This window comes from Balaenoptera acutorostrata, unplaced genomic scaffold (assembly GCF_949987535.1).
Source record: "Balaenoptera acutorostrata unplaced genomic scaffold, mBalAcu1.1 scaffold_714, whole genome shotgun sequence".
Classification (NCBI taxonomy): domain Eukaryota; kingdom Metazoa; phylum Chordata; class Mammalia; order Artiodactyla; family Balaenopteridae; genus Balaenoptera; species Balaenoptera acutorostrata.
This window is the reverse complement of record NW_026646350.1, coordinates 141427-154210: the sequence shown is the minus strand read 5'-3', so window position 1 is coordinate 154210 and position 12784 is coordinate 141427. Positions and strand designations below refer to the sequence as shown.

The 12784-nt window shown below is 52.7% G+C and overlaps 1 protein-coding gene across 1 annotated transcript in view; it reads right to left on the bottom strand.

Annotated features, from left to right (window-relative positions):
• Window positions 1-426: 426 nt before the first annotated feature.
• Window positions 427-12784, bottom strand: part of LOC130706880 (endoplasmic reticulum-Golgi intermediate compartment protein 1-like) — an 86597-nt gene continuing 74239 nt past the window's right edge. The window contains exons 5-6 of the mRNA XM_057539556.1: window positions 9674-9798; window positions 427-753 (exon numbers count right to left, since the gene is read on the bottom strand). Coding sequence (XP_057395539.1) covers window positions 442-753; window positions 9674-9798 — 437 coding nt within the window. The 3' untranslated portion in view covers window positions 427-441. The remainder of the gene's footprint in view (window positions 754-9673; window positions 9799-12784) is intronic.

The window sequence follows — 12784 nt, the reverse complement described above, 5'->3', positions numbered from 1 at the left end:
TGATTCCCTCTGTCACGCGGGGTGCGGCAGAATTCCCCTTCAGCACTGTGCTGCTGGGGGTGGAGGAGAGATAGAACATCACAGCTGCCCTCCCTGCAGCTGGCAGAGATCAGGCGGTCAGCGTCTGCTGCCACGGGGAGGAAACTGTCAGGCCGGGCCTGCTGGACGTGGCCCTCTCCATCAAAATCACAACAAGGAGTCTCAGGACACTTCCTTCACGCCTATTCAATGGACATGGGCGCTGACGCTACAGCGGACAGGGCACTGGACTCGAGGCAGACGCCTGCTGGGGGGTCCTGGACAAATGGCTTCTCTGAGCCCAGCTCTAGGTCTGTAAGATGCGGTGCCGCCTCCTGCCTCATGAGGCTGCCCTGGCACAGAGAAAGCACGAGCACTTAGTACTCGCTCATGAAAGCCAGTTCCCTCTCCCAGGCCCCGGTCTCAAGCCGAGGTTCCAAGTCGAGTGCAACGTTGATGACATGGCAGCCGCAGGCTCATAAGTAAGGCAGAGGGGTTGTTTGATGGAGCAGAGGCTCGAAGGGCATGACGCCTCTGGAGGGCATCCCTCTGTGTCCAGGGAGGACAGAAGGCTCTGGTGATGCACCCCTGGACGCCCACCTCCAGCCACCCCATCTGTGCCCGTCTCACCTGCAGCGTGTCCCCAAAGGAGAGCTTGTGGATGACATGGGTCATGTCCGGGTTCTGTGGCTGGGCTGTGGCACTGTGTGTGGACACGTGGAAGTTGCCCGGGACCTGGGGGAGAGATGGAGAGTTTAGGAGTTGCGTCGGCTGCCCCAGAGGGTGGGGTGCAGGGCTTCACCCTGGGGTCAGGCAGATCTGGATTTGGATCCCAGCTTGGCCACTTCCCAGCAGTGGAACTTTGTAGGAGCCTCTGGTTCCTCGTCTGTGGAAAGGGGGTGACAACAGTGGCTACCCGAGAGGACTGCTGGGGCTGTGGGTGGGAGGGTGCATGTGAAGGACCCAGCTGGGTGCCTGGCACAAGACCACGGCTCGAAAAGGCAACTGCCCACCATCAACTTCCTGGCTGTTTCCCCCCCGTAGGCCTGCAGACTAACGAAGCTTCCTTGAACTCCAAATCAACACCATCACCCACCCAAATCCGCCCCATCACCCTAGACTGGGGGTTCCTTGAAGGCAAGACCACAGCAGCCCACTTTCCTCCCTGGGTCTCAAGACTGTGCAGAGCGCAGCCAGTGAGAGGTACTGAATGAATGTCTACTCAGTGAACGGCACTGGATGAGGCCTCCACGGAGACTCCGGGGGCCTCCCTCCTCCCAGCTGCTCAGACCAACACTTGGTGTCATCCTGGCCCCGTCTTTCTCTCACACTGACGTCCCACCCATCAGGAAATGCTGTCACCTCCACCCTCGAGACGCCCAGCAGCTGAGCCCCCAAGCCTCCACTGCCTCCCTAGACCACACAAGGCGGCAGCCTCCCCACTGAGCTCCAGGCTTCTGCCCTTGGGGTCCCCAGGCCTTTCCCCAACAGTAACTAGAGGGGGCCTTTTGAACCCAATGTTTGATCCCGTCACCCCTCTGCCCAGGACCCTCCAAGGCTTCCCTTCTCTTGAGTTGAAGCCACATCCTCACGTCCTCTTCTGCTTACTCCCTCTGGCCACGCCGGCCTCCTGCTGCGCCGGCAACAGTGCCAGTGTGGTCCTCGGGCCTTTGTGCCTGCGCCCCCTTCCTGGAACCCTTTTCCACATGGCTCTCCCTCAGGTCTCTGCTCTGGGGCCCCACTGACCCCCACATCCCCCAAGCCCCTCACGCCGCTAAAGCACTCAGCATCACCCGCCATCTTATCCTCATCTTGTTCTCATCTGCGTCCTCCAACGAGAATATAAGCTCCATGCTGGCAGGGTTTTTGTCTGATTTGATGCTGTATTCCCCAGGTTCTGGCATAGAGCACGTGCTTAATAAATATGTATGGGATGAATGAAAGAATGAGTAAATGATATTAATCCTTAGAACAGCACTTTTGGCTTTGACACCTGGTAATTCCCATTTTACAGAAAAGGAAACTGAGGCTCAGAGCAGTGAAGAAACTTGCTACGGTCACCTGACAAAACCGCGGCCATCGGACTTCCCTGGTGGCGCAGTGGTTAAGAATCCGCCTGCCAACGCAGGGGACACGGGTTCGAGCCCTGGTCCGGGAAGATCCCACATGCCGCGGAGCAACCAAGCCCCTGTGCCACAACTACTGAGCCTGCGCTCTACAGCCTGCGAGCCACAACTACTGAGCCCGTGTGCCACAACTACTGAAGCCCGCGCGCCTAGAGCCCGTGCTCCACAGCAAGAGAAGCCACCGCAATGAGAAGCCCGCGCAGCACAGCGAAGACCGAATGAAGCCAAAAATAAATAAAAATAAAATAAATAAATTTAAAAAAAAAACAAAACCCACAGCCATTGACCTCAGCGGCCCTGGGCTGATGGCCACGTGGAGCCAGCCCTTCAGGAGGTGCAAAGCTTGGGAGATGATCCAGACAAAAGCCTGGCCTTGCATGAGCCCCTGGCCTGCTGTGACACAGACTTGGAACAGAAAATGAGACTGCATGACCTACACTGGACCAGAGGGATGCAAAGACTGTGGGAGCCACGGGGGAGGGCCCCCGGCTCAGCTGCGGGTGTTCTCAGGGGAAAGAACACCCTGTGCTAAGGCTCTGAAGATGAGTCTGCATCACTCAGGGATGAGGGGAAAGGCATTTGGGCAGAGGGAACAGCATGAACAAGTATGGAGATCAGAAACTGCCCAGTTGGTGGGCATGTGTAAGAAACTAGAAGAGCTTGGTATTACTGAACCCCGAATAAAAGAGAGGCCTGGGGGAGTGGCCACAGCAGGAAACAAAGAGGCATTGAGAGGGAGGTGGGGCTGTTTAGCAAAGGCCCCAAACACCACACTGAAAAACTCAGGGTTTATTTTATTCCGGCTCAACAAAAGTTGAACGAGCTGCACTAGAGGAAGGAATAAGGTTTACAGCTTAGCATCCGCTTATTTTGTAAGCACGCCTGTCTCAAACACAAAGTTGTGGGTTTCCTGCAGGAATATTAATGTCTTCACTAGGGCCTAAGCTCTGGACTGACGTGAGAGGTACCAGGCTAACAGGGCATGGCCCAGGCTCAGTGAGCTCACAGTTAAGTGTGCCATGGGCTGCTTGGAGTGGGGGGGCAACCTGCTGGGTCTGGCTGGGGTGAACAGAAACAACAGCTCTGAAAGATCTCCCTGGAGGGATAGCACTGCCCGCTTCAGGGGCCCGATTACCCATGGTAGAGTAGCAGGTGAGGGCCACATGCGGGCTCCAGTCTGTCCTCTCTTCCTAGCTGGGGAACCTTGGGAAAGGTCATTAACCACTCTGTGCCTCAGTTTCCCCATCAAGAAAATGGGGATAATAACCAAAAAAGGTTATGGGGGGATTAAATGAGGTGAATACAAAGCCGATGGCAGGTGTTATTGGGTTGGGTTTACAGGATGAACATGTCTGAGCCAAGAGACAAGAACCCTCCCAGAAGAGGGAACAAGCATGTACATGGGCAGGGTGTGGGGAAAACCCTACTGTATTCTAAAAATACTTTAAACTTCATTTTTACTTATATAAATAATACCTGGATATATTTTCACTATTAAAAATCCATGTGATAAAGTCAGAACTGAAGTCCCCATTGCCTACTGCCCCCAGAAGTAAGAAACAAATAGCATCCGGTGTGCATCCTTCAGAGTTCTTCTTTGCAGTGACATGGGGCCTCCCATGGACAGGGCCGTGGGCGGACTTCAGAACTGGGTTTGGAGTCTGGGCCTCACGCTCCCAGAGCTAGGTGAGTCAAGGAGGCTGGCGCCCGCACATGTGCCACCCGCTGCTGCCCCTTGAGGCTGTGACTCAGTGACCCACTCCCCCTCGGCACGGAATCCATCACAGGTGGCTGACTCACGCCAGCACACGCTGGGCTGAAGAAAGCAAAGACGATGCTTTTAGAGCTGTGACTTAGGAACCTACGTCATTGTCTCTGACGGGTTTTAAAAACATATAGATGGAGCCAGGCCCCAAACCCTGGCCCATTCTGTCCTCCTCCAGGGGGGTGGGTGATTAAGCAAGGACTCCGGGGCTGCTGGGGGCCTGCTGGGGGCTGCTGGCGCAGCTTGAAACATGTGAACTCTGACATCTGGCTGCTGGCTGACTTCCTGATGGATGGATAAGGGGGCCACAGGGCAAGTGTGAGCCTGATGCTGGGAGATATAGGGGCGGGGGCCAGCTGCTGACCTCGCCCGTCATCACGGCTGGCTTTCTTATCTGAGCACCCCTTGACTGAGAGCTCCAGGAAGACACGAACTCTTAACCCTCCAAGGGTGGGGGGGCAGAGGCTGGCCTCAGCTGTGACCGAGATGCTGGCCAGAAGCAGCAACAAGCAGGGGTGCAGGAGACAGAGCAGGGGCCCTGGTGCCAGGCAGCCTGGGTTCAAATCCTAGCTCCCGGCCCTTTAGCAGGTCACTTAATCCCTTGTGCCTGTTTCCTTAGGACTGTCACAAGGACTAAATGAGTTAATACTAGTAAAGAGTCGGGTGAGAACCCAATAGGTGGCGGCAGCCAAAAGGTGAGGGCTGGTGTGACCCTATTCTAGAATCTCAGCTGTCCCCTGACCAGAGAAGACTCACTTCTTGGACGTTATCCACGCACATTTCACGAGCACACTTGCAGCCAAGTGACGGTGGATGCCAGATGATGAGATCACAGACACCCCACTGACAGGAGTTAAGGCCAGCTGGGGAAGGGCACCGAGACTAGTCCCATCCCTACTGCCATATGTGCTTTACAGATTTTAATCTGTTCACAACTCACAACCTGTGAGTGCAGTATCATTATCCCATTTTACAGATGAGGAAACCAAGGCTGAGAGAGGCTAAACTGCCCAGTCATTCAACCAGTGAGCATTGTAGCCAGGATTCTCAACCATAGGTCTGTCTGACCCCAAAGAGCAAGCTCCGGTTCAGCCAGAGCCAGCGGGGGGCCACCCTGGAGCCTGTCTAAGGGAAGCCACCCACAGCCTGGGGCATGTTTGCCAAGCTGAGGAGAGTGTGGCGCTGGGCCATCTCCTGGGTGGTTGTCCCGTCTCTCCTGTGCCCACCCCATACTCGGTGCTGAGTAAACGTGGTCCCTCCTGTTCACCATCTGAGGTGTTTATATCTGTTTAACTGATCATACCCTCCTAGGGGAGGCCCCCGCAATAGGGAGGCAGGCATGTGTCTGTTCATCTTCAACCATCTTTCAACCCCGAAGACAGGCCTTCCCTTATGACCCTATCTCAGTGGGTCTCCTCCTTAATTCCTCACCATAACACCCCCTTCATTCTCTTCCCGGCTGCTTCATCAAATTATATATTGGCTTGTTTGAGTGTTTACCTGTCACCCCGTAATAGACTGTAAGTGCCACTAAGGGCAGGGACATCAGTTGCTTCTCTGGGCACTGCACCCCGGTACCAAGTGTGGAGCCAGGCACACATCAGACACTCAAGAGAAGGATGTATGAGTGAATGAGCCAGGGGCGGGGCGGGAGGGGGGCAATGGTCAAAGGAAGTCAGAATGTGATACGGACAAGAGCAACATAAGGTTCATGATGGGAGGGGCAGGGGCAGGGGAAGGGGAGGGAGGGCTCCCGCTCAGGCACCCACGTCAACGAGACCTGTGGGTGAGCAGCAGCTCTCCAGGCACACAGATGGGGGCAGAGAGAGGGCATCAGAGGAAGACTGAGAGCCTGGCCCACCAACAATTCGCCCACCTCCCTGCATTGTGCCCACACTGGCCTTCCCTCATCTCCAAGGCATGCCCTCCACTGCAGCCAGCATCCCAAGGGCTTGGCTGTGCAGTAGTCCCCTTCTCTCCCACGTGGGCTTTCTCTGCAGCACATGGGTCAGTGGTCCACCCTGTCCTTGCAGCGCCAGCCCTCCCCTTTGATTCATGTTCTCTTCCAGATTCTGGGGCCCGCTCAGCCCTGGTTTCCTCCTACCTATCTGGCTGCTCCTTCTATCCTTCCTCCCCACCTCTAAACACTGGCACGCATCAGAAATCGGTCCTCAAACTGCATCCTTATCAAGACCTTAGGTTCTTACATTTTTGGTGCCACGGACCCGTTGCCAGTCTGCCGACACCTACGTTTTAAATGCTTTAAAAGTTTCGAATGCATAAAACACATAGGATCACAGAGGAAAGAAATGATGTTTTAAACAGTAATTAAAACAGATCAAACATTTGCACATGCCTCTTTAATAATGCAGCAAATAATAAGACCTGATCGCGGGTCAACAAATTACTGTAATTTCAAAACAGCAATGAATGTAAACAGCAGCTCAGAATGATCTGTGACAATTTTAATGTGATATACATATCGGCAATTTCTATTGGTGACAAGGTCAAGGGTGCTGCTAATGCTACTATGGTTCATTGCCTACATTCAGCATAGACGAGAACGCTAAATTGGAGTTAGAGCTTCGTAAAAATAAACATGTCATTTTTTTCCCCATCCAGGTTCACAGACTCTTTGAATTTGATCTGCATTCCCTGGGGCGTCTGTGGATCCCAGGTTTAGGACGTTCTATACCTCTCCCTAGGTAATCTAGCTTAGACCAATGATCCTCAAACATGAGTGGCATCAGGATCCCCTGGGGGGCTTGTTACAACACAGATTCAGTAGATCCAAAGTGGGGCCTGAGAATCTGCATGCTTAACAGGTTCCAGGTGACGCTGATACTGCTGGTTTGGGGGCCTCACTTTGTTTGTTTGTTTTTATTGAAGTATAGTGGATTTACAATGTTGTGTTCATCTCTGCTGTACAGCAAAGTGATTCAGTTATACACATATATACATTCTTTTAAAAATATTCTTTTCCATTATGGTTTATCACAGATATTGAATATAGTTAGTTCCCTGTGCTATACAGTAGGACCTTGTTGTTTATCCATTCTATATATAATAGTTCGCATCTGCTAACCCCAAACTCCCAATCCATCCCTTCCCCACCCTACCTCCCCCTTGATTACCACAAGTCTGCTCTCATTTGTGTCATATTTTACATTCCACATATAAGTGATATCGTACGGTATTGGTCTTTCTCTGTCTGACTTACTTCACTTAGTATAATAATCATCTAGGTCCATCCATGTTGCTGCAATCTGAGGGCCCCACTTTGAGTAGCACTGATGTAGACCTATGAAGGCCAACATCATCTGTTTACCGATGACTCTTACATTTACATCTCCAGCCCAGAGCTCTCTCTTGCACTCCACAAGCACCCCCTCAACTTCCAATTTAACATCTCTAATGGGAATCCTGAATGAAATGTGTCCAAAACTGAAGGACCGAGTCCCAGCCCCACCTCGCACAGAATCCATGCTTTCCCAAGCTTCCATATTTAGAAAATGGGACTGCCTGGTTGTCAAGACAAAAACCTAAGAGGTTTCTCTGATTCCACTCTTGTCCTCACCACCCACAACCAATTGGTCAGTAAGTCTTGTTGACTCCACCTCCCTAATCTGGACCCTTCTCTCCAGTGCCACTGCCACAAGCACTGTCTGTGACCTCTGCTCTTGGTCCTGTCCAGTCTCTCCCCAAACAGATGACACAGTGATCTTTCTAAAGGTTTGCTGTCCAGGAGAACTCTCCCTGATGATGGAAATGTTTCTTATCTGTGCTAACACGGCAGCCACTAGCCACATGTGGCCACGGAGCGCCTGCAGTGTGGCTAGTGAGACTGGGGGCCTGAATTTTACTTAATTTTAATCAACTTAAACGGAGCTGGTGGCTACTGTATTGGATAGTGAGGTTATAAAGCATAAATCCGACTGCATTGCTTCCCTGCTTAAAACCTTCAAATGGCTACCATCACAAGCACCATAAATCCTAATCACGGGGCACAGCGAAGACCCTGTGTGGTAGCTAATCAGCAAAGAGAGTCCCCATGAACCACACCTCCCAGCACCCGCACCCTTGGGTGGTCCCCCCCTTCCCCATGGAACCTGGGCCAGCACCTAATTCCTGTTAAGCCATAAAGTTTGGCAGAAGTGATAGTGTCTGCTTTAGCACTTAAGGAGCCCTGAGCTGTCATGGAAGAAAACCACCTGGAGAGACCACATGGAGACAGAGAGACAGGTCCAGGTGTCCCAAGCATCTGGGCCAAGCCTCACAGCCATCCAGCGGGGACTGCAGGAAGGAGGGCATACTGTCTAAAGGGGTCATTAGCTCCAGATCGTTGTTTCCAGTGAAACTCAGGTCCAGTGCGGCTAGAGCCTCTGACTTTTAAAAGCTAGAAATCTGGACTCCCGGTTTTTTGATATTGGCTCTGATGGATCTGAATACTGTATGGGGCAAATGTAACTGGTTTTTGGGTTGTGTGTGGCCAGTGAGTTTGCAACCTCTCAATGAGATGGCAGGGGTTAGAGGAAGGGCATCTGAGCAGAGGCTACAGGAGGGCAGGCAGAAGCCAGCGGCTCAGCCTGGCTGGGATTGGGAAGGGGAGTTGTGGGACATGGGGATAGCTGTGCAACCTTGGCCGAGATACTTAACCTCTCTGGGTCTCAGGTTCCTCATCTGTATAATGGTGCCACCTCACAGGCTGTTGAGAGGCTCCACTGCGATAACACATAAAAAGAGCCGAGAAGGGACTTCCCTGTTGGTCCAGTGGTTAAGACTCCGTGCTTCCAATGCAGGGGGCCTGGGTTCGAACCCTGGTCAGGGAACTGGATCCTGCATGCCACAACTAAGAGCCCGCATGCAGCAACTAAAGATCCCACATGCCACAACAAAGATCCTGTGTGCAGCAATGAAGATGCCGTGCGCTGCAATTAAGACCCGGCACAACCAAGTAAATAAATAAATCTTATAGAAAAAAGAGCCGAGAAGAGTGCTGGCTGCTGCCGGGATTCCCCAGCTCTCCCAAATGCACCGCGCAATACCTGAATGGTCCTTTGGAGCTGACCAGGTACTTTCAAACCTATCCACTCTCACTCCTCCCCTGCTTCATTCCTCATCACAGCACTTACCACCCACTGAAAGGCTTTCCAGTTTGCACACTGTCTGCCTCGCTCCACTAGAACGGAAGCCCCGCCAGCGCAAGAACGCTGCCCACCTAGTCCAGGCATTGCCCAGAGCCAGTAACCCACTCTGGAACACAGCAGGTGCTCCATAAAAGTGTTTTGAATGAATGAACGTGTGCTCATTTAATCATCACATACACTTTGTAAAGTAGAAGGTACCATATTATTATATCATCACATCCTCAGCCTAAAGGTGTGAAAACTGAGGTTAAGACAGGTCTAGTGACCTGGAGGGCATTGCTTGGCCAAGACGGGGTAGGGCTAGGACGCACACTCGGGCTCAGGGCTGCCAATTCTACCGTCTTCTCACCACCCACTCCTTCTGCGTCGGGGAGAGAAGTAGCTCCTTCCTGAACCAGCCAGCTGGGGCTCCAAACCTCAGGGAGCCTGAAACCCACCCCCGCTCCAGATTCTCAGCAGGAACTGCCAGGTGCCTGGATGCTGGCCCTCAGCTTGCCAGGGCTCTGGACACGGGGGAGGGCAAGTGGGCACACAGCTCCACCATCCAGTTTCCAGGGAGGAAGGGGGCCACGGGGATGGGGAGCAAGGTGAGAGGGGACCAGGCAGGGTCTCTGTACCTTGTTGATGCTGAACTGCCCCTCGAAGCGGCAGCCCACCCCATTGTTCAGCGGGATCCTCATCGAGTTGTCAATGTGCCCCACTTCGTGCCTGCCCATCTCATCCTGGATGTCGAGCCCGACCACTGCAGGAGGCAAGGAGAGAAGAGTCACAAACATCCAGAAAAACGGGACCAGTCCCCTCCTCTCGGGACCCCTCATTCATCCACTTCATGGACAGGCAGAGCCCCTGGCCATCCAGGAGCTCACAGTCTAGGGCCCAGAGCCTCACAAACATCCAGAAAAACGGGACCAGTCCCCTCCTCTCGGGACCCCTCATTCATCCACTTCATGGACAGGCAGAGCCCCCGGCCATCCAGGAGCTCACAGTCTAGGGCCCAGAGCCACAGAGAAAGGGGTCAGCCAGCAGAGGAGGAGGAGAAAGTGATGGCTGGACCGAGAGCGAGCGAGCATTCCTGTCCCCTGCCACTGCCACTGCCGGCTGGAAAGAGTCAGGGAAGGCAGTAGCTGAGTGGGCCAGGGATGGAGGACTGCAGGCTGCAGGGGTGCAGAGCCTGCTAGCCGTGAGGCTGCAGGGAGGCAGCAGAGGGTCAGGCTTAGGAGGTGGTCTGAATCCTGGCCCTGCCTTTTACCAGCTTGCAACCTTGGCTGAGGCACTTAACCTCTCGATGCCTTGGTTTCCTTCTCTGTAAATGGCGGGGGTGGGGGGAGGGAGTGAGGAGTGGGCGGGGATAACAATTAAAGCTTCCTTGGAGAATCACGAGGATCAGATAATTAATATGTGTCGAAAAGGCTTAGAACGGGGCCTGATGCTCAGTAGGTGGCAAGTACATAATAAATGTCAGCACTTACTACATCTCAGACAGTCTCTGGGTTCCCTGGGCGTCATTCAGGCTCAGGCAGTCATTCATTCACATCTTCCTTTACCCAATGCCCGCTCCTCCAGGCCCTGCCCTCCAGGAGTGTGGGCACTTTTCTGGGTTCCTCAGTGCACTAAGGGGTCTGGAGTCCTGGTCCTGACTCCAATGTGACTCTCCATCACCTACTGTGACTCAGCTTCCTAATCTGCAAAATGGGCAGGCCCAAGCCAACTGTATTCCCTGAGATGGTCCAAGAGGCAAGCGAGGATCCCTGGAAACTATGGAAATGCAGAGATTTCCCTGATCGGAGCGCTAGAAAGCAGGTTGCGATACAGAGAAAGAGCAGCTGGAAGCAATTCTCAGTGAGCTGACTGTAAAAGGGAAAAACGGGAAGAACCCAGTATTCCTCAATGGGCATGGAAGTATGCGAGGGCCCATCCATAGAAGGGAGTGCAATGCGCCACTAAAAATGATGCTTCTGGGTCTGTCGTACGTGGGAAATGCTGATGTCGTAATGTTCGGATTAAAAGAAATGCAAGCAGGTCCCCGTTTGACTCAGCAGTTCCACCCCCGGGGAGCCCGTCCTCCAGACGCACACGCGTCCAGACGTGTGCACAAGGCTCTGAGCAACCTTATTTGAAATTGTGACGACTGGAAGCAACCCCCCTGCCTGTCCACGGGGCACTGGTCGATGGCACAGCCCCCCTCCGGAATGCTGTGCGGTGGGTACAAGGAATGAGCCAAACCCATATGTGGGGAGGGGCAGTGTGAGCTCTGGGGCTGTCTGGGCTGTCCTGTCTGTCCTATCCTGTGGTTCCTGGCTCTGCCCCTACACTGCGGCACCTCGAGCAAGTCACCTCACCTTTTTGTGCCTCAGTTGCTTGTGCTATCCTAGGCTTGCGAGGATTAAAAAAATTCAAACAGAACTTACTATGGGCTAGACACTCTTCCAAGTGCCTTTTCCATAAGAAGGCACCATCTGAACATCCCTGTGGGGAAGATAATATTATCAGACCCATCCTATGCTGGGCGACACTGACGCACAGAGAGGTTAAGTAACTTGCCTGAGATCTCACAGCTAAGAAACAATGGCGCCTGGGTTGAAACCCATAGCGTCTGGATCCAGAGCCCACACCCTTTGGCCACTCTGCTAGAACACCTCTCATCTTAAGGCACAAACACAGCCAAAGGATTCAGGACAGGGCCTGCCCCCGCGTAAGAGCTGAATAAATGGCAGCTGTGGTTATTATTTTACTAATATCATGAGTAATATAAGAACAGCTCCATGATATAAATGGAAAAAACAAGAAATCCCAGAAAGGTTCCCTGTAGTTGGGTCCCAATTACGTAAAAAGAAAAAAAAAAAAAAAAAAAAAACACCAAACATGACATATGTTTGCAGACAGACAGACAGACAGAGACACACAGGGGTGAGTGAAGGGGTCCCAACTGCTAACAGGGGCTTCCTCTGCGGTGGTCGGCGTGTGGGAAGCACGTACTTCTTTTACTTTTTTCTTTATATATTTCTGTATTTTGAACATGTATCTTTTTAAAAAATAAAACAATGTATCCCTGTATTAGTTGTTTACCAGAAAAAGATTATTTTTAAAAGCAGGATATGAGATTGCACAGGCAGCACGATCTCAGCCATGTTTAGAAATGCAGGGAACGGAAGGCCAGCGGGATGGAACGGCATCAAATGTCAACTGATGTTGTCAGCGGGGGTGGAATTATGGGCGACTTCTCTCTCTGCTGCTCTGGATTTTCCAAAGGTATAATAGCGAGCATGCATTTTCTTTTTCCTATAATAAAAATTCGAAGTTCTTTGAAAGAAAAGCTGAAGTGCGGGGCTCTAGCGGGAGCCGCTGGGGTGGGCAGGGCCCGGTGGATTAGCACAGCCGGCAGCTTCAGGTCGCCCACCCCTCCTGGGCCGCCGCCTGGAGCTGGGACCCAGCCTGGAACCACATTCTTTCCTGCCCCTGCCCCCCGGGTCCCAGTCCTCTGGCCTCAGAATTTCCTTGCTCCAGAGACATAACCAACTCCTGAATGAGAAGCTGCCAGACAAATTATTTCTCTGAGAGAAAGAGAAAAAATAAAAATAAAACCAACCCATTTCAACAGGTTCCCTGGCTCGGGGCCCATGGCGCATTCAAAACTGTGATGTAATTCTCACCAAAAGCAATAACAGAGCTGAATCTCTCCCCATCTGTGCCACAGACCCGCCCAATGTTCTGCCTTTCAGGAGGAAGGA